Raw genomic sequence first — 27,070 nt, forward strand, 5'->3', positions numbered from 1 at the left:
ATAAGGAACTGGGGTAGGGGGACATGGAAAGAAGCAATAACTTCCAGTATGCAAAAATATATTATTTCCATGTTTGGGAATTCAGGTGGAATATCCTTTATCCAAAAATCTGAAATGATCCAAAATCGGGAATTTTTTGAGCGCCAACATGATGCCACCTGACCTCATGTGACAGGTCGCAGTCAAAATGCAAGCAAACAACAGCATCCCCAAGAGAAAAAAGCCTCTTCAGCTGAAGTATATCTTTTCTGCACTTATTCTCTACTGTATGGTGGGTGGCTGAGATAGTGACACCTTTGCTTTCTGATGGTTCAATGCACACACACTTTGTTTCATGCACAAAATTATTAAAGATATTGTATAAAATTACCTTCAGGCCATGTGTATAAGGTGTATATAAAACATAAATGAATGTTGTGTTTAGACTTGGGTGGCATCCCCAAGATATCTCATTATATATATGCAAGTATTCCAAAATCTGAAATGATCCGAAATCCGAAACACTTCTTGGCCCCAAGCATTTTGGATAAGGGATACTCAACCTGTATTATGTCTGCAGTGTTAATGCATTTTCATGAATTAGGAACAGTTATCTCCCACTCTTATACCAACATTGGCATCCAACATAGCTTACAATATTAAAGCAGTGTAATGCAAACCTCCTCCCACCGCACAAAGCACAATTAAAGAGCCTAAACTGCTCCACAGCACTGCCAGAGGTCAGGGCAGGCAAGAGGTATAAAGTTGATGGAAGTTTTTAACCCATTCCTTAGATGGTTCTTATGGTGTGCCAGCTACTTCATTACAGGCTGCAGCAAGCCCGGTTGATATAGCTCCAGGAGCAAGTGTGTTTTGCATTTAGAAAAGGAAAAACAAATATATAATTGTATTTCCAACCTACCTTCTCCTTGAATCCGAAGTATGCACCAACAAAAGTTAAGGGGACAGATATTCCAAACCACATGGCCAGGATAGCAACCAGTGTGCCAAAAGGGATAGCAGCTGAAGACCCTTTTACCCAAAGGATAAGATTCATGATGAAGAAGTCAGCAAAAACAACTCTAGGAGGAGAAATAAAAAACAAAACATGAAACTATTTCAGAGTAGGTTTAGCCATTACACCACACAGACCTGTACTTCTACTGTGAGACAACTCAGTCTTGTGCAACCTGCTTATTATTCTGCAAGATTCTGGAGTGGTATCAATGCTGGGTGATCACAGACTAACTTTGAAGGTACAAATGTTTTATACTTCTGCCTTTGCAGAATGGCACCAGCATAAGTAGAAAATGTAGACATACGCTTACTGAGATGTTAAAATCATCCAGTGTCAAAGGTATTAAGCTACGAAGCCACAAACTATACGAAAATTTTCAGTTCTATGAACACAGGGCTCCCATGGGCTGGGTCTAATACAAGAAGCAAGGATAAAACCAGCAGAGTCTCAGGGTACTGATTTTTCCAGGAAATCCATGGACTAGATTGCCAGTGTTTTAAAAGCTGCCTCCAAATCAATATGCACACATAAAGGCCCACCACAGGAAGATGCACATTTCCCCCAAGCGTCATCTGTGCACACCCCATTGATTGTAAAGAAGCAATAATTTCACTGCAACAGAACATCGCCTGGCAACTGAAAACACTGACCCCTTCTGAAACCAACTCCATGCAGCTGACACTCCTTCTGTTCATTGGATGGCAATGCCACACTCAGCAGACTGGGACTCATTATGTAAGTATTCTTAAGAGCCAAATTTTTTGCCAGAGAGAGCGGGATATAAGAACGATAATAAATAAATTTACAATGCTGTCAGAAGCAGCTCCATCCTATGCAATACCGGACCAAAAGAAAACAGACCTCCAATTCTATTAAAGCCTTAGAAAGATACCCTACCCAAGATCTTAGCCAAAAAAATATTTTGGGAATGCCAAAATGGACACTCTGTAAACTATAATAATTGTGAATGAAAGGCACTTTGATTTTAAAGCTCTGTCCAAGAAAGAAATCAAATCGGTTACTCCTCCAAAAAGAGAAAAGGGGGGGAGGAAACTACCCATCTTCAGATTCTCAAAATCAATCCGCAGTACGTAATTGCCTTGGGCAGTTTATGGCATTATGCAAATGTGCTGAACTAGCATAGCATAATCAAGACATCTGTTCTTATTTTGTGCTGTCTCCCCACCCCCTTTCCCTGGGCAATCATTGCACTTCTATGAAGTGGAATTTATACACTGGAATTGAAGCTATCAGCATGGCTTTTTGTGCTCTACCAAGATAGTATCTAGATGGCAACAGGAAACACAGAGAACCTCTGGTTGGGGCTTAACAATTTGAGAGGGGGAAAGAGGGGGGGAAGAACACTAAATTGGAGGCTACCCCCCCCCAACACATACATACAAAGTTTATCGAAGGTCCAGTTTTAGACATGATGTTGGCAATGCTAAAGAACTTACTATTGTTACTTTTCACTTGCACAGAATGTTATTTAAAGCGAGATATTATCTGAGCAGAACAGCTACTTGTGCCACGAGTTAGAGGCAGATGACATGCAGCTGTTTTGCATGAAGGCCCAGTTTAAACAAGACACTGTGCCAGTGCAGACACACTGGAACAACTGCAAAAAACTGCTTTATCCACAGCTTGCTCACAGCAGATTTAATGCTTGATCACAGCAAATACAAGCTGTTGTTTGCAAACCATACCATGGTGTAATGCTCTGATTTGCAGCAAATGCCTGACTACATTTAAGTTATTCAGGTGCAACGTTTAGCTATGGTTAAAGAAAACAACCATGTTCAAGTTTTATGCAAGCCACAAGTCAACTGCTGACCCCTGTTCTCTGCAGCCTTTACAGCTGTTGCTTTGGTCACTTATCCCTTCCCTTTTGGCAAGAAGAATAAAATAAGAAACTATGCCCTCTGTTTTGGGAAGACCTGCTCCTCCACTGAGTTTCAGCAACTTGTGCTAGTCTAAAGGTGGGGGAGGAAAGGACAAATGAAAAATGACAGCATATTCCTATAGGAATAGTCCTGTGCAGACTTCTCCACACGGGGGAGTGAACTACTGCAGTCAACTACTGAAATGGGGCCTAAAGCCAAACTGAACAAACCATGAAGAACACTTGCACAGTCATGTTCATGCTGCTCCCATTCATTTCAAAAGAGATTATGCAGGTGCTCCTGGATATACAGTTGTTACTAAGGTACTACTGGACTTGAATCTAGGGATTACGAGGAATTCTCTGCTAGATGCACCCCAAGTCATAAAGAATGACTATGTAAGACTTCCCAAAGGTCAGAATTTTAAAACTAATGTAAAAGAGCAGCAGTAAATGTAGTCACATACGTGGCACTACAGTTCACAGCTATGTGCACCCATATATAAATAGGATGTGTGCATGCATAACTGGATGAAACCATCCCTACAATACTGGTTGTATGTTGTAAGTAAGTAATACAGGCATATGGGCATATTAGACAAATTTCAAGGACAACAACATGGAAAATTGCTGCAGCAGACATTAAGAGGGAGAGGGAGAAGAGAATACTGACCCAGGGCACAGGAGAGCAGTCAGCAACACATTCGTCTTCCATTTTTCACCTCTGAATGCTGAGGAATAAGGAAAAGAATATTCAACACACATGTATAATAAGCAGAAGATTAAAGATAGTCTTGATAACATTACTGCAAACTAGCATAAGAATAACAACAAGCCAGTCTGTGAGCCTAACCAGATATTATGAACTACACAAGTTCACCATGAGGACCTAGAATCATAGAGTTGGAAGGGACCACCAGGGTCAAAACTACACTGCAACTATACTGTCGCTGCTAGTTCCTCATCAGTAAATGCACAGCAGGATTTGGTTCAGATCAGGACCACTGTGCAGGAGAAGGAGGAATTTCTGTGTTTGGTGTTATTTGCTCCATTGGGAGCCAACATGTGCACCAAGTGCTTGTATGTGCTGGTTCCCCACAGAGAGAAAAAATGCTCCCACCCGTGGCCCCTGGGCGGTTTCAGACACCAAAAATAGCACAGGGGAGAAGGCAAAACTTTATCCTTTTCCTGCGCAGCAGTCCTGATGCAAATTGGGCCCTGCTGCACATTCACTCATGAGCTACCACCAGGAATAGCAGATACAGTAGAGCTGCAAACCCCTGTGCTGAACTCATGCAGTTTGTAACGTCTCGTTAGACTCTGAACCTAATCTATTTAAGAGAATCTGAAATAGAATTAAACCCCAGCAAACGGACACAAATCACATTCTTCAGCCAAAATTCAAGTAGGGCCAATACCCTGTTCACAGTCATTTACCATAATCCAACAAATGTATTTAGGCTGTCTCTGCAACCCACATTCAGCGAATAGTTTCAAGTTTCAAAGCAATTTCGAAAGGGTCATGGAGGAAATTAAGCACTGCAATGCAGAAAAGGGGGGGGAGCAAAGACACTGTTATGGACATCACATCTCTGTATCACAGCCTCTTATCTTTCCTGCCCACATTATAACCCTGGCAAACCCTTCGCATTCTATAAAGCAGAAGAGGACTAAGAAACACAATGAGTGCTGAGTAGGGATTTGAACCACTACCCCAGATCTGTGCTTAATATCCGCTAGTCCTGTTACCAGGAATATCATTGAATCGGTAGTGAAATTTCTCTACTATGCTACTAGGAGGAGATTTTCTCTTGACTCCTGACGTTTTTGTAATTGTTTTCTTGATGTTTATGCCAATAAAGGTTGTGTGATGTAGCTTGTTACAAAGTGAAATTGACCTGCTGATGACATGACTTCAGTTTGATAAATCTGCAACAGATTTCAGGTCAATGATAAGTAGCTACTTGACAGAAATTTAGAACTTAGAAATTTCAAGCTGGGAGTCGCTAGGTCTGCACAAAAAACTGTTGCAAGGATGTTACGGGGAAACATGTTTGTTATGATCTATGGTTCCAAAGACAGCCATTACACATTTTACAATCCACAAAACAAATCACCGTGTAACCTGGAAAACTGACTGATGCAATTGTGAAATTGTGGGATTGATATGCATAAGGAACAACTACTGTTTATTTCCTATTCGCTGAATGAACACCTCGCAATAAAGTCATCCATCTTTTATTTATAGCAACTAACATTGGCCCTTATATCTGTGTGTTTGATCTTCCATAATGAAGAAATCTAGCATCTTCTCAGACTAACAGGCCTGGACCCAAGACTATGAGAACATATCCTTCTGCATTTTCAACACTCCACATGTGGCTCTCCACATCAATATGACCCTTGCAGTTCCAACCAGAAGAAGGATGCCTTCTATTACGTGGGGTTGCACTTACTTTTGTACATGCGAGCAGAAACGTAACCTGCAGGCGTCCCCAGCAAGACCCAGAGCACAACCGCACAGGTCATCAAGGCCCCTCTGTTGGCTGGCGAAAGACATCCAAGGCAGGCAAAGACTAAAACCGTGAAAACAAAGTACAGCATGGTTTGGAAGACTACATTTGCCAACACATTGTTATATATATTTTTTCAGTTCATACCTGTCCACACTTCACCTTGCCTCCCCCCCCTCCCTTTGTCAATTTCTCCTGTACCAAACTGCAGCATGTAAATTTCTCAGACCAGGAAGCTCCTTGCACTACACACATTTGACAGTGGTGTTCTCCACACAGGGATGGGCTTGTAGGGTTTCCCGAATGCTGCTGTGGCAGACACAATGATGTCTTTGTGGCCAGCTTCCCTGCATTATCCCTGCCTTAGCTGAGGTCGTCATTTCCCCCCTCCCCCAAATAGCTTTTTAAAAATGTGATAGTTATAAAATTATAAAGGTATAACAATATGCCAATCTGTTGATCAGGTTTTCTGAATTCCCAGCTTTCATTTTTTAAGAAACTCTCTAGCCCCTTTCATTGTGGAACACCATGATGCTGTGGGGAAGTGGGGGGAAATCTGCTTCCAAATAGCACCCAAGCCAGGACAAAAAACCCCTGTGTAAGTGACCAGCATTATATAAACACACACACACAACAGCCATAATAACACAGGGAGGGGCCGTGGCTCAGTGGTAGAGCATCTGCTTGGCATGCAGAAGGTCCCAGGTTCAATCCCCGGCATCTCCAGTTAAAGGGACTAGGAAGTTAGGTGATGGGAAAGACCCCTGCCTGAGACTCTGGAGACCCACTGCCGGTCTGAGTAGACAATACTGACTCTAATGAACCAAGAGTCTGATTCAGTATGAGGCAGCTTCATGTGTGTTCATGTGTGAACATGAATTCAGATATACATCCAGAAAAGCATTTTCACACTTGCCAAGGAAGCCCATCCACTGCAGGGAGTTCCAGGGTTCATGCATGGCCAGGCCTGTTGTATCTCATGGCTGCCCTGTCTCAACTGAGTGTGTGACCCAGAACACAGCCACACACTTCCCTGCAGCTGCTTACTGCAGATGACCCTGATAAGCCAGTCTTTCAAGGAAGCTGGTCAGCCAACACTGATCTTCTCATCAAGGAAACCTTGACAAATATCCAAGGAATCCTTGGTTTTCAAGGACACAGTTTGAAAAGCGATGCTTTGGAAACACACAAGCTCCCACCTACTCTTGATGCTGTTCAGTTCTGTTCTCTAGAGCTGTGGGGGGGGGGGAAGCCTGCTTGGGGCTAAATGATCCCCCTCCTTCCTGAATTTTGCACTTGCTGTTGCCGCCAACCCACACCAGATGATGCCCACGTGCTGCTGGTGCCCATTGAGTCTTCAGTCCCAGCTGCCACATTTCTTTTAAGAAAAAAACAGCAAATAAATAGAAAGAGCCTGTGCCCACATACACTGCTAGGGGAGAAGGAACCTAAACAGTTGGCCCCTAAAGTTAGTAATTCATTTTTAGAAGAAAGAAAAAGAATACCGATACCAGCGTGGTGTAGTGGTTAAGAGCGGTGGTTTGGAGCAGTGGACTCTGATCTGGAGAACCGGGTTTGATTCCCCACTCAACCATATGAGTGGCGGACGCTAATCTGGTGAACTGGATTTGTTTCCCCACTCCTACACATGAAGCCAGCTGGATGACCTTGAGCTAGTAACAGCTCTTAGAGCTCTCTCAGCCCCACCTACATCACAATGTGTCTGTTGTGGGGAGGGGAAGGTGATTGTAAGCTGGTTTGATTCTTCCTTAAGTGGTAGAGAAAGCCGGCATATAAAAACCAACTCTTCTTCTTCTTCTTGAACCAGTTTATACTGTATTCCCAAGAGCCATTACACAGTTATTTATAGAGCCCACATTAAAATAGCCTGATATTATTAACATCATTTTACATACGGCTGTCACTTATGTGATCAACACCCCTCCCATCTCTCTAGTGTCAAACCTAAAGATTATACATTCCTTGGGGCAGGGATCTGTTTATTTATGCTGCGAAGTTCCAAGTACATCACCGGTACTGTATAAATAAAATTTTTAGTCAATCCAGTTCTACTTACACAATGTAATAAATGTCATTATGAAAATCTGCGTCCCCTGGCCCAAGAAGACAGACAGCAGCATGCCCTTCCTGGGAGGCCTGAACACATCTCCGTGGACCAGCTTCCACCCAAATTCCTCCTGGGCATCCTCCTACAATCACATCTTTATTAGGCATATATCATGCAGCAGTGAATTAGTACAAGCTAGACGTGAAATTCACTTCCCTAGCATGATTATCTTTCGGTTTTGTTTCTGAGGGGGACTAATTGCATCAGCTTCGTTACTCGCTGATTTTACAACTCCCTAATGGACTGCTAGTTGGGGGTGGAGGTTGCAGATTTATTAAGAAACGCTTATCTGAAGGAGGAGAAACAAACATTAACATACTTAGCTGGAATATGCAACATTAATTGATATTAAACAAAAGATTGCATTTAATTTAAACTGTATCACAAGCCTTTAGCACATTTATCTGCCTTTTGTCTTCTACAGCCAGTCAAGTTAGTTTCAAATTCAATAACAAGGAAGGAAAAAAAGGACAACATATTACAAGTCAAAGCCCAGGTTCTATCAGGTGTCTTCCTGTCACCCCTAATAATTTTTTTCAATAAAGCCAATGAACAAAATACAAAACATAAAATGCCATTCCAAATTAAAATTATTCTATTGCCCACTTACCAAAAGCCCGCTGAAAAAAAGGTGTTAAGGTGTTCTGGAAAGAGAATTCTACAAAGGACAGGGCTTATGCATGCACCAACTTAAAACACACACATGTGTACCCAGAACTTGGCACACTCCTGCCTTTCTGGAAAGTTGACATTTGTATAAGTCATGTTAGACGGGGGAGTGAGGGTCATTTGGAAAGGGGGCATAGGTCTTTACCCTTATCATCCCCATTCTTGAGCAACCTGTAAGAAACTCATCATCATGGGCTCGCTCTCCACTACCACCCCACTTTACTGGGTTGGCAGGAAAGGAACAGAGAGGAGCAGAAGAGCAGCTTCTTTCCCCCCCATCTTTACTAATCCTGGTCGTGGCCCTTATTGAACTACAGCCTGTAAGTCGTTCCTTTCCTTCAGTACTCCAAATCCAGCATTAGCTCTAGGTGCTCTAGTACCAGAACTACTTCTATCCTTGAAGGAAGGGTATCTTACGTGCAAGGGCATGGATCTGAGGGCTTCTATTAACAGTAGCTTAGCCCTCCCACCTCCCCATCATCCTATTAAACGACTAGGTATTCAGAATGAAAGCTTTTGTAGCAGCTGGGAAGAATATCAGGGACCATCAATTTGTTAAATATAGGATGTAAGCACTCCTGACAACACATCACAAATAAAGATTTGCCAAATAAAATTCCCCACGTGACAAGACAGTTGTGCAAATTATTTTCCCTCGAAACATGGAAGAAACTTCTAGTCCCACCAATGTCTGTCTTGAAAGCCTGATAGTATTTGATTGAGAGGGGAGAAAAAAATCAAATTATCTAAACAAGCCATGAAAGCTGAGCTGAGCTTCTTGATTTGTTTCATATTAGCCAAGTCACTCTTCACCTTGGGGAACCAGGATTTTTGTAAGCCTTTTCATTAGTTCCAAATGACAGCTGATGAAGTCTGTATTTTGCAGACTTTTGTTTTAATTAGCTAAGCAAATACTACCTATTTGGTTAAAGTTTTAAAAGCTCTTCACGAAGACACCCACAGGAACTGTTTGCCATGCAGACCACCTGTAGCTTTCTAGAGCAACCTAGCAAGAGGAAATGGAAAGCTTCACAAAGCAAATATACATTTTTAGAAACATATTGCTGAAAGTATAGGGCAGGCCCCCCCAAGGAAAGTACAAATTGTCGCTGTGGAAGATGTGATCACTTATCTACCTCCTCTCAGGTGACTATTAACTGTTCAGTCTTATAACAACAAGCCAGTATCCTTTTCAGTATTCCAACAGAAGCAACTGTGTGCCTTCCTTAGTGTTGAAGGAAATTGCTACACCACCCTTTAGTATTCATAAGCTTACTTAGGATTTCCCCTCTCATCAGTCTGAAAGCTCCCCCATGCTTGTATGTATCCATTCTCCAAATTCAGGAGCTTACTTACCGAGGAGTCCATTTGGTTGTATCTTGCAATATCTTTATGAAGTGTCCTCAGAAGGATCATGGCCACCATTCCAGATAAGAAAAGAACTATCACAAGAGAATTCATTATACTGCAAGGGGAAAAGAATGTAATATTTTAATACAAGCTCTTTCCAAACCCTGGTGCATACCAAACACACATTTGAAGTATACAGTGAGCAGAGTTAAATGTTCAAATGTGCAATCATAACATTAAGAATTTAGTAATCAAACCACATAGTGAACTGAAAAAGCATCATAATGTTCTGGTCTAAAAGGGCAACAGCATTTTGGAGAAAGGTACTAAGAGAAGCACTGTGCCCAAGACTTGAAAAGCTACAACGCAGCTCTAGATTGCCTAGTGCTACAGAATTTCATGCAGATGTACCAAATTATATTCATGTACTTCCATTATAAATTAATTAATGCTCATTAAAAGCTCAGCAGCAGCTTCCATCACTACCAGCTCCTTACTGCACACTGATCTCAAGACATACATACTTTTAACTTTAAAAGGGGAAAAAATCAGTCCATATTTTCTGAACTGAATTTTTCTCAGCGATAAATACTAGCTTCAGACAAAAGACAGAACTCCAAAGCAAACCACAGGACAGCTTTTTTTTCCAAGTTGATCAACTAACATCTCAAATTTTCTGAAATAAGATGATAAAACTGAAATACAGAGATTGCTTTTCTTCAGGGTACAGAAGGCACATTCTTTGGATGAAACACAATACTTCAGCTTTTCCCAAGAGTGCCAATACTGAAGAATTATTCCACAAATGCAGATGTAAAAGTTCAGTTGCCTGAACATTAACCGTCTTTTTTAACCATATAAGAAGCTACAATTCCCAAAATAAACATGAAGATCCCAATCTCCCTATGCTTTTCTGCAAGCCATTTCTTCTAGAACTAAACATCTCTTACCTAAACCACTGAATATTGGTATGAGGCATGGATTCCAAGATGTAGTCCCATCTCGAAGCCCACTTAATACTGTTGTTTTCCTGCATGAAAATAGTACAGCTAAAATCACCGATGCCACTTCTAAAAAAATTCAAGTATTCACAGAAATCTGATTCTCATTGGCTCAGTTGTGTTTGTGGAATTCTGTGACTGGCATGCATTTCTGCATTTTTAAAAGACCCGATGCAATGTCTGTGTCAGAAGCGTGCAGGTTTTTTATGCATTGTGCTTGCTATTGCAGGGAAGCCACAGCAGTTCAGCTTCCATGTGGTTTACACGTGCCATTCCTTCTTTGGAAAACACAAGGGGAGCAATTACCCCTCCCCCCAGCAGCCCTTAAAGTCCCCCCTTGAGTTGCTCCTAGGGGTCCACCATCCCCCAGAAGCAGCACTTTGAGATGCTCTGAGAGGGGGGAGGCAAGGAAGTTGCACGTCTGTGGACAGAATTTCTCAAACCTGTATGTGAATTCTTAATGGCATTAGGAATTGTGTGCCCACAGCTTACCCTACAGTCAATTATAAAAAAAAAAAAATGGCCAAGACCCAGAAGCACCAAGGGGCTCCAACCCATAGACCTTCTGCATTTTCAAGATTGATCCAATTTTTTCCTATAATTAAGAACGCTCAGTGATGGTGCACAGGAAGTTCCCTGACTCACAGACAGTACGTAACACCTGCTTACACCCCACTCAACATATACATCACAACTGATAATACACGTTGATGACTTTTCCTCTACAAGAGTAGATACCTCCAAAGACATCGCACTTTTTGAATGAAGTCAATGTTACAAACCCAAATTTCATCAACCCTTAAAAAACCCCAAATACTGACAGACAGTTCATTCATGTAGTCAAATTAAGAGGCCTGAGCGGCTCCAGGGAACAGTAATGGGATACAGAACCTTGCACTTCAAGGTCAAAGGTTCAAGTCAAATTTCATTTGAAAGAAAAGGGAAAGTTGTTAGCCTATGACGGGCTGCCTTGCCAAGCACAAGCTAATGGTCTTTGCCTACTTCCTCACAAACAGGTGTCTTCCATCACAAAAAGCCAACCTTAACTGCCACCCCTTGGGGCAAGTCTCAACACAGTATGGAAACCAAACTACCAAGCGCTCTATGCAGTTTCTCATGCTGTGTCATATTTAATCAGAACATGTACCCAAAAGGTGTCAATCAACCATTCAACACCAACAAAGAATTTTCCTTAAGAGACTGAAGCAGACAGCACTTTGTTCTGTGTTGTTGTTGTAAATTAGGATCACCAATGTTGTACGTAAAGTTAGCTACTAAATCTTGCAATCTCCCAGACAAACACCATGGTTCATCTGTTATTTACAGGATACATTAATGACAGTTCCTGATAAAATTTGTGCTTTAAACTCATACAGGTGGATTAATGACAGCAAACATGAGGTCAAAGAAAAATTAATAATTTGTCATGTGTGAATGCTGCAGATAGGTAGCATTTGCTGTACATTGACAGAAGAGAAACAAATTAGGTGATGTAGGGGTACCTTACCTTAATGTACTGGGTTTGGGAGCTCAGTACACACCCAGTTCCACCTAAGAAATGTATTTTTGCCTCATGATAAGCTAAAATCGGAAAAGTTTAAAAAATTACAGCTGCAAGTATAGTGCTTTCTTATACTTACTATAAATTTCACAGAGTAAGTGTAGATCAGATCCAACTTCTCTGAGAACACTGCAGGAATTTCCATTGGGAGGCCATCACAGATTAAGCCATTTTTATCTGTATGTTTGTAACTGCAAAGATAATTATTTTTAACACTTCCTGTATAACACAATTTGTGTAAAGGACTCATTGATTTAGCACAATATTTTATTAATTTTATTTACAGGTTCCTCTTCTTCCCAATGGGAACCCAAAGCAGCTCCCATCATTCTCCCCTCCTCTATTTTATCCTCACAACCACCAACCTCTGAGATACGTTAAACTGATAGCGTGTGATGGGCTCAAGGGCTTCCATGTCATGGTGGGGACTCGCACTCGGGTCATTAGTCTCTTGACATACAACACAGACAGGTGTCCAATCTTCTGTCTGATTTGCGAAGCCTTCTCACATGCACCTCAGGCCAGGTTTTGCCACTAAGGCTTTTAACTACTTGGGCAGCCGGCCCACCGGCATGGAGGGCAATACAAACAAAGCCCAGGTCAAGCTTAATTAACAGAAGAGGGGCAGACTAAGAATTTTAGTTCTGACGCATCATCTTCCACCAGCCAAGACAGACCTGAATTTTTACAAGGTGCTTCAGGGCCACCTAATGGAGGGAGGAAAAATAACTGCAATTACAGATAGCTGCAACGCATCTAACCCAAATTTCAAGTACTTCAAACCCATTCAACGGCGTGTTGGTAGAATCCACCTCTACTCAACTAGCAACATTTTCCAAAACTTTGACAATAATTCAGCTCAACCATTTCTCAATGGCCAAAAAAAGAAAAAGAAAATCACACTTTGCCTCCCAGCAAAAACAGACACTGCAGAGTAAGGGGCTGCAGAAATGGGTGCAGCTAATGCTTGCCCAGAGAATATAACAGTGCCCCCTTGTGGTACGCATTACTGGAACACGGATTACAACATATAGGGTGGACTGAATTCAGATTGTGCTTCTTACGTTCACTCATAATCTCTTACAACTGCGCCCATCATAGATAGGACATGTTTGAATAACTGGGCCCTGATATTAAGAGGGGGTAAAAGAAACACCTAATATATAGCAGCAAAGGAATAGAAGATGTGAACGGGATCCATGTTTTCACAGATAAATTTCTGCACTGTTCTTTAATTTAAAATTTGGTTAGTAGATACAGAAGGCAGCAGTCTACTCTGAAAGTACTACAACAGGACAAAGTTTACTAGATAAGATGCACAATTTTAGATACCCTTTAAAACCCAACTCACATTCATTCCATTAACATTTGATTACTAAAAGAAAATAAAGTTGTACTGTAAAAGTCACCATGTAATTAATCCTGACCCAAGAGGCTATTGCAAATGGGCCAGATGCTTTCCAAAAATGCCTTCTGGGATTAGGTAAAACCATCAGGAGTTTCAAGGCTACTTTTCAGTTCTGCTTTATCACAACCACACACACAAAAAGTCTACAACCTCTCTTCAATAGGTGACTGAAGTGTATATCCCCAGTTAAACCATTTCTTCCATGTATTTCTCATTTCAGGATGTTCCCTTTTCCACCTTCTTTAGGGCAAGAATAGTTGACTGAGCATCCAAGAATGAACCCTCACTAGTAATTTCTTTGATAAATTTATTTATTTAGGGCATTTATGCGCCACCTCTCCAGAGACCTGCTCGAGCTGACTCACAACTGAAAACAATTCCACAAAACCATAAACACAGTGATACATATTATTAATATTAAAAAGAAATAATTGGCAGGGGGCACAGAGAACAGGTCTTGGGAGGGTGATCTTGTGGGCTGGACTGCATGGGAGGAATTGCTTCTTCAAGTACCATAGCTCCAAACTGCATAGGACCTTAAAAGGGAAGAACCAGCACTCTGAATTGTGCCTGGAAACAGATGGGCAGCTTACTGAGCAAAGCCCTACTAACACAGTGAATAGTCAAAACCAAATTCAGTTACCTTCTGGGTTCCAGCCTTGCTGAAACTAATCGAGCTCCAGGCCAGTTCTCATCCTTTCCACTGTGATACATGATAGTAATATCAACATGGTTGAAGAGGTAGAACGTATTCTTCTTGTTGAAGTCAGCCTTGAAGAGATATTTAAAAAGTGTTTTGTAATATTGTCCTGGCACTAGTAGTAGCAGCTATAGCATTACTGTATGTTTAAAAAGAGAAAATTTGAGAGCACAATCCAGGTATGCTGAAATTTTGCCGTTAGTTTGCATAGAAAATGAATTCCATAAATCCCGATTCAGTTTTCCCAGAAGAGGATCAGGAGGAAGAAAAGTTATAAAGTTCATCAACAAAGCCATGCTTTGTCTACATCTGGGTCTGGGTCTACATCTCCAGTAACAGTTAGAATCCAAATAATTTTACTTTAGGGCATACTCCATGGGTTCTTTGGGGGGGGGGGAGAAACATTCTATTTTTGACGAATAGACCACCATCACCACACACTTCATTCATACAAACCTCTTTTGAAACTCCTCTTAGTTACAAAAGCAGCAGACACAAAGCAGACTAAGCTGCTGAGTGAAAAATGTTATCTCCAAAACCCCTGGACACATGGTACCAGTGCCATGGCTCTTTGGATCCCAGCCAAGTATCCTTGGAACACTTCATAAGCACCTGGGTAATTTTTCCAATGATGTGGAACAACATCTGCTAATGCTAACCTGTGACAGATGATTCAACACAAATCGCTCTGAATTTCATGGACTGTGAGTATGTCTAAATGGCCTAACCTTAGAAAGAGGGGATTAGAAAAATAGCCTTTGGATACTTCTTCCCCAATACTTTCAGGTCTTAATGATGGTGTCATTGGGAATCACACTAAAGTCTGAAGGCAAGTGAAAATAATGCTAGAACACAAGCACTCCTTTAAACAGACACACTCCTCAGTTCTTGCCCTGTATGCACCTTCCCTCCAATGGATAATTATGTTTACATTTTTGTGCTTCTTTAGACTTTCCCCAATGCACTAGTTATTACCAATGTAATATGAGAAGCTCTTCATTTATAACACAACAGCCCTGCCTGCAAAGCCAAGGAGGAAATTTGAGAAAGTTGAGCAGCTTGTCCAAGCATACCATAATTATCTTTCCCAGGACAAGGCAATAAAGCTAATGATTTGGCTAAATATGTTGTAGAATCTTTGGATTAAAAAAAAATCAGAAAAACGTTGCCAAGCATGGAAATCATTATTTTAGAAATAATTGTTCGACAATTCATCCATCAAACATTTCTGAAAATCTGAGAAAAATTCTAGCTTTATTTTGTCATGCTCTCTCCTTAATGAATGTTTTCTTTTCTTAGCCAAAGCTCAAAAAGTGGTGGAAATAAAAATGCACTCTCCTACCCTTGCAAATAAACCTTTTGAAGTACATTCGATGCAATGTGTTCTCTTGTGACCATCCTTAATTGCTTTTTTGGTACCATGCCTTGTCAATAATATCTTTATATCCCAAGTAATTTGCCAGTGCACAGACAACTAATAGGCTCTCTCTCCAAGCAGTCACCCCACCCCCACCAGCTGAAGTACATTGAGAATTCTTGCCAGTTTAAACACTGTATTTATTGCCTTCATAGAGTCCAGAATTACAAATTATTTTTGCTTGTACTCCAGGATAACCAGTGCCATGCATAACATAGGAGCATACATAACATCTAAACTGGTCTTCAGAATCAAAACTCTGCATCTGTATTCCATCTGAACTACTCCCGTGAATAAAGATTGGGAAGGCAAAACACACTTTTGTTCAGATGTATTATGTGTCATATGTTTTTACTGTTAGTTTACAAGCTGGGTGTGGCAGGAAAAGGGAAGCCACTTATCTGCAGGCTCCCACTGGTTGAGCCCACCCTCCTGCCTTTATTCCCCAGACCAGTGGGAGAAATGTCTGGGGCAGAAATTATGCCCCACGAAACACAAAGCTGCCTTATACTGAATGACCCTTGGTCCATCAAAATCAGTATTGTGTAGTCAGACCAGCAGTGGCTCTTCAGGGTCTCAGGCAGAGGTCTTTTACATTATCTACTTGCCTAGTCACTTTAACTGGAGATGCCAGGGATTGAACCTGGGACCTTCTGCATGCCAAGCAGATGCTCTACCACTGAGCCACAGCACCTCACGAGACATCAGAGCATCAGGCGCATTCTGGGAGTACTTAACATGGAGTTTTTGAGGATTCCCAGAGCATCACCTGACACACTGACATCACATCTAGGTTTTTGCCTGGATGTGGTCACACGTAACAGAACATCATTTTCAACCTTTGCTCGGCCAAAAAGGTTCCACCAACAACTTCCATCCCCAGCCATGAAGTATTCTGGCATATATGAAAACAATTTCAAAATCCCACCCTACTCCCACCAAATCTTTTCCCCAAGGATCTTCTAATCTCCTAGAATCTTGAGCAGGCAGGTTTGGCCCCCTTTTTATCCTTTGATTGACTCTCAGCTAATCTCAACGTTCTATCCCTTCTGAAAAATGTTTTTCTCTCATTAGGTCATTGCTGGAAGGCTTTGGTTAGTTTACAAAGATGTATTTTTCTGCATATCCAAGGAGTCACCTGAGACACCTATTTTGTCTCCAGTTGTACTGCTTTCATCATACACACAGGGGACAGCCAGTATACTATTCAATAAAGCAACTGCAGGCTTTCTTTCATGTAAAGCAGGTGTGATAATAAGGGATTCTCTACAACAGTTTTTAAGAGCATAAGATTGTCTGTTACCAATTGCCAGCAGTGTGATAATAGCAGACTGTTTTCACTGTGTTTTCATTTTATTTTAGCCCACTCTGGGACCCAAAAGTTCCACAAAGCTGCTCAAAACAGGACTAACTAGAATTCTAATATCAGCGACCATGGCAATCAGTTGATTCCAAATGCCTTCTGAAATAATGCTGTTCTAACCATATGTATGAAAACAAGCAGGGAAAGAGACAGAAGTGCCTCCCTAAGTGCCTACCAAAGCAGGGAGTGCCTCTCCTGCATACCCACCCATCAAGCCTAGATGGTGGGGGAATACAGAGCACAAATTCTTCAAATGACCAAATTGTGCAGAAAGGTACATATGGTCCTTGATAAGGCAGTAATACTAAGCACATTTACTAGGGACTAAAGCCCATGGAATTCAGTGAGCTTTATTACTACATAAACATGTTTATTATCAATCTGCATGATAAATATTCTGTATTTTACCTCCTTGCCCAGAAAGTCTTTTCTAAATTGCTCTGCTGGTACTTTAGGGTTTACCAATAAGACAGAATTCTGAAGAAAAGGATACATTTGCATGTGAAGACTTACCGTATATACCCATGTATAAGCCGACCCGCATATAAGCCGAGGTGCCTAATTTCTCCCCAAAATGGGAAAAAATTAGGCACCCGCATATAAGCCGAGGGTCGGCTTATAACCCCTTCCCCCCCGCAGGCTTACCTTACAGGGCTCTCCAGCGGCGAGGGTCCGGTGGCGGCGGTGGCGGCGCAGCCCGGGGGGGCGGGGCAGCCTTCCTGCAGCTGCAGGAGGCTGCCCTAGGCCGCTCCCGGCAGCAGGAAGTGGCAGAGCGGCCCGGGGGGCCCCGGGGCAGCCTCTCTGCAGTTGCAGGAGGCTGCCCCAGGCCGCTCCCGGCGGGGAGAAGCGGCGCCGCCGCCCGGGGGGGGGCCGGGGCAGCCTTCCTGCAGTTGCAGGAGGCTGCTCCAGGACGCTCCCGGCAGGGAGAAGCGGCGGCGCGGCCCGGGGCAGCCTCTCTGCAGTTGCAGGAGGCTGCCCCAGGCCGCTCCCGGCAGGGAGAAGTGGCGGCGGCGCCCGGGGGGGGCCAGGGCAGCCTTCCTGCAGTTGCAGGAGGCTGCCCCAGGCCGCTCCCGGTGGGGAGAAGCAGCGGTGCCGCCTGGGGTGGGCCGGGGCAGCCTTACTGCAGCAGCAGGAGGCTGCCCCAGGCCGCTCCCGGCGGCAGGAAGCGGCACGGCACGGCGGCGGCTGTAAGTTTCCCCCCTTCCTCCCTCCTCTTTCCTCCCTCCCCCCGTATTGACCCGTGTATAAGCCGAGGCCGGCTTTTTCAGCCCATTTTTTGGGCTGAAAAACTCGGCTTATACACGAGTATATACGGTATTCAACAACAATAGAGATATAATGAACACTTACACTCATAACACAGGCATCTTTAACCCGGCCAGCTGCAGTAACAAAACATCCAATTGGAAATCCTGGATTACAATATTTCTGTCCGTCTTCTACATCATAACACCAGGTTACTGGCATATTATCAATAATCCTGAGCAAAAAGGAAATAATTCTATAATTAGAAAGTGCCATAAAGTATTGCATAACACAGTACTATTTGGCACATTTATAATTAGAACACTCATTTATAATTAGAACACTCATTTATAATTAGAACAAAGAAATTAATAGGGGGACTATCATAAGAATATGGCTAGATTTTTAAAATTATTATTCTTGTTTCCAGAGATCTGACATTTTAGAGAAAGTATTAACTCACCAGTGGTGCTGGTAATTTAACTGCATTCCTTTCTTCAAAAATGCCAGCTTACTCACATCTTCAGCTTTCTCTGGGTCATAAGATTTCATACAGACCTTCTTGCATGTTTCTGCTTTGTTAAAGGTAAACTGTAATAAAAACAGATTGTTTGCTCCATGCTGTTCAAAATACTTTCATTCAAAACTGTACTTCTGTCATCAAATATAAAACCCAATATTTAGCATCTTGTGCCTAAAGCCTGTAAATTATGCACAACTTTATGTTCTGTCCAGTGCTCTTTAAAAGAAATTGGTGTCTCACTCATACTACAACCCCTGTACAGAGGGTGCTAGATTACAGGTGAACAACATGCAGTCATAAAAGAATGTTAATGCATATTGTATTGATCCAGTTTGCATAGGCTTCTGCTAGAATTTAGGGAAATTTATATTTGGAACCTATATTTTCAAGAAACAAACAGTAATCAGAAAGCCATTTTCGTTGTTCTAAATCCACTTAACCCCATTGCTTGTTGATCTAGTCCACGTGTGCCAAAAAGCAGCATGCCACACTATTTTATGCATCATGCCGGGCTGGTTTACCATCCACTGGAAACTTTGTTGTGTCTGGCCAAGTCCAACCCTCGTCCCTCCCCACCCCACTTTATCTGCCAGCACACCAATATCTTCACAGATACATGGAGAAGGTTTCTGGCACTCAGATCAAAAAGGATGCCTGCCCCTTATCTAGTTTAGCCCTTTGTTCTCAACAGTGGCCAGCCGGATGCTCTGAGCTCACGGAGGGAGCTGGAGGTATAGAAGCAGCTTTGCAAATGCCATAAATAAGTATAATTGATTCTGAGACATATCCTGAACTCCTTACCCATAAACAATAATACTTTTCACCTTGTTAGAAAACAAGAAGTTGTTTCTGGTAATAATTTCTCATTTTATGCAGTTTCCTATCCGGGGCAAGAACACCTCTGCCTCAGCCACACAGCATCGCCACCATGCATGCTTGCAAGGGGGCAGTGCTTAAAATCTATTTACAGTACACAATGCTTCGCTGAAGTGTTTGAACCTGAATGAGCCCAACACACTCCAGTATTTGTAAGAAAGCCTTGCAGAGCGGCAACAATGCAAGTGACTGACACAAAAAAATCAATAGGATTTAACAATACACAGCAGGGTTTAACACCACAACAGGTCATCCAAATAGTGTCTAAAGGCTGCAATAACCTTGTAGGGGGACGAAGCGATTCTCTCTCCAAACAAGACTTGTCCCAGGTTTTCTGAAGGCCTTTTCTCAGTTGCATCTTGACAAAAGTCAAAACTAAGGGGTGGGAAAGAATTTTTAAGCATTAATATTGAAGAGTTATGCTTTTATCCATTTTAAAATATTGTGAATTACTGAATTATACGGTTGAAACTACTACTTCTTCTTCACATGCTGTAACAATGTATACCATACCGCAGATATTTTATACTTCAGTTAGCAGTCCATTGAACTCTTTCAGACTGCACAAACCAAAAGCCTCTTTGGATAGTTTTTACCACTCCAAATCTAAGCACTTACTAAAAGATATTAGGGCATGTATACTCACGCATCATATTCATATGGTAGGACTGATTCCACAGAGTCCAGTCGGTTCACAAACAACTCAATTTGTGACTAGAAGAGTAGAAAAATCTGTTAGAGCACTTTGAATCTAATATATTTTTAAAAGCAATATGTGAACAGTAAACCATTATACAGTGAAAAATGCTATACAAATTATTTTGATTCTATTATCCTAAACAAACTTACTTGCAAGCCAATATGACATACTACTAAAGAGCTGGATTTGGGTTCAAACCCCACCCTGCTGTAAAACTCACTGGGTATCTTTGGGCCTGTCAGTCACTTTCTCGCAGCCTAGCCTACCTCACAGGGTTGTTATGAGAATACAGTGGAGGAGGGGGAAGAACCATGTATGCTGCCCTGAGCTCCTTAGTGGACAAAAAATGTACTAAATAAATAATTGGGAACAATACCCCCATTTAAATTAATGGAATTGACAGTGAGCAAACATGGTTTGACTGGGCTTTAAAAGAGGCTGCTTCTTCGCAGGTCCAGGACCCATAAAGGCACCAGCTCACATGCTCTCATAATAGCAAGTCACTCACCAGTGTTCCTCTTACAGATAGACAACTGAGGCAGAGAGACAGCCACTTGCCCAAGATCACCACAGCGGGCCCAAGGGTGAGCAAAATTAGAAACCAGGTTTCCTGAGCACAAGTCCAATACCCTAGCCCAGTGATGGCGAACCTTTTAGAGACCGAGTGCCCAAACTGCAACCCAAAACCCACTTATTTATCGCCAAGTGCTAATACAGCAATTTAACCTGAATACTGAGGTTTTAGTTTAGAAAAAACAACTCATACATTCACATATTTTGCGTTAAAAGAAAAACACAATAACAGAGCTTTCAATCATACAAACAACTTTTTATTGAAAGGTAAAAGTTTGCATTTGGCATGCATCTCTCCAGGACTCGTCCTCTGCTCAGCTATCAGACATTATTGTACATAAGTAAACAATTATACTGTGCCTGAACCTCCTCAAGAAGTGCTTGAAACTGTCGACAATTCAGAGCACGAGCCATGATGTAATTCACCATTTTTGTGACATCTTTGAGGACATCATCAAATTTTTTGAACAATTAATGTGATTTTTGCTGTTGTGTGCATGCTGATAATTTGTCTACCCTTGGCTCATACTTTGTAAGTTTGAGAGCAACACATGCACCACTCAGGTCATCTGTTAGCCTGTTTCTGGTGTCAGATTTTATATAATTCAAAGCTGAAAACAGCTGCTCACAAGCATAAGATGATCCAAACAAAGTAAGGAAAGCAATCCCAAGTGCTTTCATTGACTTAAAATTATTTGGCAGAGTATTCCACATTTTAAGGATTTCATATTCAGAACTAACTGTGCTGTCTTTTGGCATCCCTTCTATCTTCTTAAGTGTTTCACCCAGGTCATAGAATTTATTTTTCCAGATAGAGCTTTCTTTAAATTCTATTAGCTCCATTTCCAGATTTTCTAAATCTAACCAGTGTAGGCAGGAAAGATCAAGTTCTTCAAATTTGGCTTTATGTGGAGAAGTAAGAAAACACAGGGTTGTCTCCATTTTAGGGAACTGTAAAAATCTGTTACTAAAATTCACCTTTGCAGCTGCTACAACGCTAGAAAATTCCTTGTAGATTTCCTGATGGCTTGTAGGATTGTCTGCAAATGTAGAATTTTCTAAATGCTTTTTTAGACGGGCGGGGCCCCAAACTAAAGACGGGCGGGGCCCCGACAAACAGCTGCCCTGAGCTGCCCTGCAGCTCAGCTGAGAGGGGGGGCCTGGCAAGGTGCTGGGCCATAGCCTCCCCTGTCCAAACTGAAGATGGGCGGGGGCCCTGAGAGAGGGAGGGGCTTGCCCCGGGTGCAAGGAGAGGGAGGGCTCCAGCGCAGGCTGGGGGAGAATGGGCTTGGGGAGAAGGAGTACCGCTCTCAGCGCCCTCACCACGGCCACACTGCACAGCCCTAGGCAGACGTGACTGCTCCGCGCGTGCCCACAGAGGGCTCGACGTGCCGGCTGCGGCACACGTGCCATAGGTTCGCCAACACGGCCCTAGCCAATAGACCTCACTGGCTCTCATCTAGTGACAACAGAAAGAAAAAAAACAGCAGGTTTGCTGTGAAATCTGAAGCCAGCCTATCAATCCAGTATCAGCCCAGGATGTAATCTGTTGTTTTATCATCATCTTGCACTTTTTATTTCTGTTTATTATACTTTCCCCTATTTATTTAAATTGCACTTTGTAAGTCACTTTGGGTCCCCATTGGAGAGGAAAGCAGGGCAAGAAATGCCTAAATAACTTTAAAAAGTATTTTTCAAAGCACCAACCCAGATACTTACTTCAGCTCAGTTTCTCTAATATAAGCTTCAATCTAATACAGCCTACTTTATGTCAAGCCATTACAGAGAATGTCAAATTGTGTAGTAAAGGATGGGTGCCTTCAACCGTATTTACCTAACACTGGCCCTGTTACAAAGAAAATAGGATTGTAGTTTTATTTATTTATTTACTACATTTATGCCCCCATCGTTCTCCCTAATGGGGATCAAAAGCAGCTTGTATCATCTTTCCTCCCGTTTATCTTCCCAACAACCCTGTGAGGTAGGTTAGGCTGAGAATGTGTGACTGGCCCAAGGTCACCCAGCAAGCTTCCACTGCAGAGTAGTGATTCGAACCTGGGTCTCCTAGCTCCTAGAATGACAATCTATGCACTACCCCAGACTAATGGAATGCTTCTTATCCATGGGAGATAGTAAGTCGTTTATTCTACATGTTATACTGTTACTGCATTCTTTTTTTAAAAAAATTGTAAACCGCCTCGACTTTAGTGAGAAAGGTGGACTACATGAGAACACTGAGAAAGGAATGGGGTGGAGAATGTTCCAGGGTTTCAAAGTCAAAATGTGTTAAAATTTCTGGAGCACTGGATTCTGATGCAGCAAATACCTTGCTTAGCAAGGAATTTCAGTAGATGGCCCGTACAGCTGCCACCTTTTCCACCCGCTCCCATATATTTACCATACTTCTTCCCTGCTTTTCTACAGTACAGGGGCTTAAGAACATAAACAGCAACCTTAACTGCAGGTTGACACACAAACATAGCAAGAGAAATTTAACATTGACATTTTGTCTGCTTTTAAAATACAGGGACTGGGAAACTGTTCTCTGCTGAACTACTGCCTGTCCGAGACAGAATAGGAACCTCGTCAGTCAAAACAGTTGGCAATTTTAGCAGCCTTGGACCATTCTCTCACTTTTTCAGCTTAATCTACCTCTCATAATTGTTGTAAGAATGTTTTTAAAAGCCTTACACACTCTGCCAAAAACTTCACAGGAAAAAATACAGTAAATACATTAGGTTTCTTATGAACTGCTCACAGAAGTATGGTTTTGCTTCTTTTTTTTTACGCTGCAGCTGAGAAGGTAGAATGTTAAAAATCTAACATTAAGGCATAGTACATGAAGGCTGGCAGATACCTAAATTACCCAAACAGAACTGGCACAGCTAAGAGAGAGTAGGTTAAAGAGACTGCTCTTTTCTATTTATTTATTTATTTTGGCATCAGAAATTTCAACTACCTATTGTTTGAAGTACCTATTGTGCATCTCTGTTTGTTGTTTTTTATTAAGGCCTCCCCCCCCCAATATGGTTTATTTTAAATTGCATTTTATTGCAAAGTTTTCTGTATGTTCAAAAATATAATAAAATTAATTAGATGTATGAATGGAGTGAGATGGGGATGAACATAATGAAGACGAGATATCAAAGTTTCCTCTCCAAATGGAATCCATAAGCAGCAGTCAGAATGTGCTGTGCAGTTTGACGGGGGTAGGGGCTCCCTCCCTTACCCTGATATATAGAAAGGGTTGAAGTAGCTGCTTCAGGTTGAAGAGGGGGGCATCAAAGTGAGACTTTTTTGAGTGAATTTAGGAAGGGGCTCCTCACATCTCCTTTTTAAATTGGTATCTTTGCAAAATACAAAACACAGCTTTGGCAGGAAGGAGAACAGGAATACAAAGGGAGGATAATAAAGGGTTCACACATACACAAAGACACAGCACATGGGTAGAGCAGGGTCCTTTTTACTAGAATGTATGGGAGCTCTGATGGCAGGAAGGAAAGGGCTCTTTGTAGCATCTCTGCCCCTTTTAGATTTATGAGGGGAGGGAACTCTCCTAAAGATTAGAGAGGGGAGTGGGGTAAACATAAAGCAGTTTGGTCACATAAGACATACTTTTCTTCCCATCCCCTCAAATGGAGAAATGTCCCCATATTAAGAGGAGAGTTTGGAGGGGCAATCCATCCCCTCAATTCAATGTATGGGTTTAACAAGGTGGGGATTCCTTGAGATAATCTGGAGGACACTTCACGTGCCTCCCTCATTGTTATTTATCCCCCTCATTAAAGTACATTAAAGTCGTATCTGGGTCATGTTATGAGACAACAAAGAGTCACTGGAAAAGACAGTCATGCTAGGAAAAGTTGAGGGCAGCAGGAAAAGAGGAAGACCCAACAAGAGATGGCTTGACTCAATAAAGGAAGCCACAGCCTTCATTGGTTCTTGTAGGTTATCCGGGCTGTGTGGCTGTGGTCTTGGTATTTTCTTTCCTGACGTTTCGCCAGCAGCTGTGGCAGGCATCTTCAGAGGAGTAACACTGAAGGACAGTGTCTCTCAGTGTCAAGTGTGTAGGAAGAGTAATATATAGTCAGAAAGGGGGGGGGGGGTCGAGCTGAATCGTTGTCCTGCAAAAAGTATCAAAGGTAATGTGCCAATCATTGTCCTGTAAGTATCAAGATAATGTGCTAATGAGGGTGTGATGTTAATATGGAACAATTGTATCCTGAAGTGATCTGTTAATGTGTGAAATCCAAGGCTAATCCGCATGGCTATTGTGGACTGTAGTCTTTGTTAGTCTGGAGGTTTTCAGGACAGGAAGCCAAGCCTTATTCATTCTTAAAACTCTCTTCTTTTCTGTTAAAGTTGTGCTGACGTTTATGAATTTCAATGGCTTCTCGGTGCAATCTGACAAAACAGTTGGTAGAACTGTCCAGTCTTTCAGTGTCTTGGAACAACACCCTGTGTCCTGTTTGGGTCGGTCCATGTTCAGCCTTCCATTCGCAAGACCTGAGCCAGGCTGTCGAAGACGGGACATTTCGGAGGACTTTCATTCATAGGGTCGCCACGAGTCGGAAGCGACTTGACGGCACTTCACACACACACAAATTTATATGGCAGAAGGATGGGTTCTCTATGCAAAGGTGGGTTATTCTGCCCCATCAAAAAGAATCACTCCCCCCCACCCCCACCCCTTCCCATGTTTGGGGAGGGCTGAAGTAGAAACTGCAAAGCAGGGCTTCCTTGAGAGGATTTCAGGAGCTCCAGAGCTGGGGAAGGAGCTCCCCCCCCCCACTAATTTCTAATTTATCTCCTTGCAAGGCACTAACATTAGGTTTATGGGGGGAGGGGGATGAGGCAGCCTACGTATAATAATAAATGGGGCCTGTGAGGGGGTTTTTGAGAGGAGGCTTCCCCCTCCCACCCGCCCCAGGCACGGAGGGGAGGCATCAAAGCGGGGCTTTCCCGAGGGAAGAGCCCCTGGCTCCGTCGCCTCCCCCACCCCTTTCCCGCCTCACCTTGCAGCCCTCGGAGCCCTGCGGGGGCTCGCAGAAGCTGACCGGCGCCAAGCCGGGCAAGTAGAAGGCGCCGCAGACGGCCGCCAGGCCCGCCAGGAGCAGAAGCGGCAGCCTCGCGCGCCTCATCCCTGCCGCGCTGCCGGCCCAGCTTCCCGCGGGGCCAGGGGCCAGAACGCGGCGCTGCCGAGACTTCCGTGCCGGCAGCCGCGTCACAGTCGCCCGAAGGCCGCCGACGAGGCCCGCGCTCGCTCGCTCGCTCACTCGGGGCTTCGGCCTCCCACGTGACCAAAACAAGCCTCCGCGCGCGCTGCCATCTTGACTAAGGGCAAAGTTGCCAGGGCTTGTTTTGGACAGGGAAGCTCTTTTTCTTCTTTCTTTTTTTTTTTAGGCTACCCTGCCAAGAGAGACTGCATGTTCCACCTCCTGCTCCCCCAACAAGCCCATTGCAAGGAAACATAGTTTGCCTGCATTAAAAAAAAAAATCCTATTTCTCCACATGACTGGCGGAGCAGGTGGGCACCTTATTAGTTAGACATTTTGGTTCCCAACCAGGGGTCCGCGAGAACTAAATTAAGGCCCGCGAAACAAAGTTATAAACCCATAATAAATTAATATTTTCAATTAAAAGTTCTCTATTATAAAATATATATATTCAAATATTATTCTAAGTTTAATGTTTAACTAACAGTTATGATTACCAATGCTGATTTCTCCACACCCATCTCTCCCCTGGACATCACAGACTCTTCTGCATATCACACCTAATCCCATCAAGGCTGCTATTCACATTTACATACTGTTCCTCTACTTAAAGACCGATGGATTCACATTCTAGCTGTATCTGAAGAAGTGAGCTGTGGCTCACGAAAGCTCATACCCTACCAGAAAATATTTTTGTTAGTCTTTAAGGTGCTACTGGACTCTTGCCCTTTTTGAGTTATGATTAAAGTTTATTTTCAAATTCTCGGAATTTTTATTTTGAACCTTGGGGTCCCTGAACCGAACAAAAAAGTCCTAGTGGTCCCTGGTCAAAAAAAGGTTGGGAACCACAATCTGGAGGGACTGCTTTCACTTGCAGTTACTCAGTTTGGCAACAACCCCCCCCCCCAAAAAATGCTGCTCTAGAAAACCAGTGGCCGTTTTCATGCC

At 42.7% G+C, this 27,070-nt stretch overlaps 1 protein-coding gene across 1 annotated transcript in view; it reads right to left on the reverse strand.

Moving 5' to 3' along the window:
- LOC130486610 (transmembrane 9 superfamily member 2-like) overlaps positions 1 to 20,354 on the reverse strand; it is a 35,917-nt gene extending 15,563 nt beyond the window's left edge. Inside the window, exons 1-12 of the mRNA XM_056859932.1 lie at positions 20,280 to 20,354; positions 19,915 to 20,008; positions 18,698 to 18,825; positions 18,340 to 18,469; positions 14,153 to 14,280; positions 12,181 to 12,292; positions 10,490 to 10,569; positions 9,546 to 9,654; positions 7,470 to 7,602; positions 5,336 to 5,455; positions 3,553 to 3,610; positions 902 to 1,061 (exon numbers count right to left, since the gene is read on the reverse strand). Coding sequence (XP_056715910.1) covers positions 902 to 1,061; positions 3,553 to 3,610; positions 5,336 to 5,455; positions 7,470 to 7,602; positions 9,546 to 9,654; positions 10,490 to 10,569; positions 12,181 to 12,292; positions 14,153 to 14,280; positions 18,340 to 18,469; positions 18,698 to 18,786 — 1,119 coding nt within the window. The 5' untranslated portion in view covers positions 18,787 to 18,825; positions 19,915 to 20,008; positions 20,280 to 20,354. The remainder of the gene's footprint in view (positions 1 to 901; positions 1,062 to 3,552; positions 3,611 to 5,335; positions 5,456 to 7,469; positions 7,603 to 9,545; positions 9,655 to 10,489; positions 10,570 to 12,180; positions 12,293 to 14,152; positions 14,281 to 18,339; positions 18,470 to 18,697; positions 18,826 to 19,914; positions 20,009 to 20,279) is intronic.
- Positions 20,355 to 27,070: the final 6,716 nt, after the last annotated feature.

This window comes from Euleptes europaea, chromosome 13 (assembly GCF_029931775.1).
Source record: "Euleptes europaea isolate rEulEur1 chromosome 13, rEulEur1.hap1, whole genome shotgun sequence".
NCBI lineage: Eukaryota > Metazoa > Chordata > Lepidosauria > Squamata > Sphaerodactylidae > Euleptes > Euleptes europaea.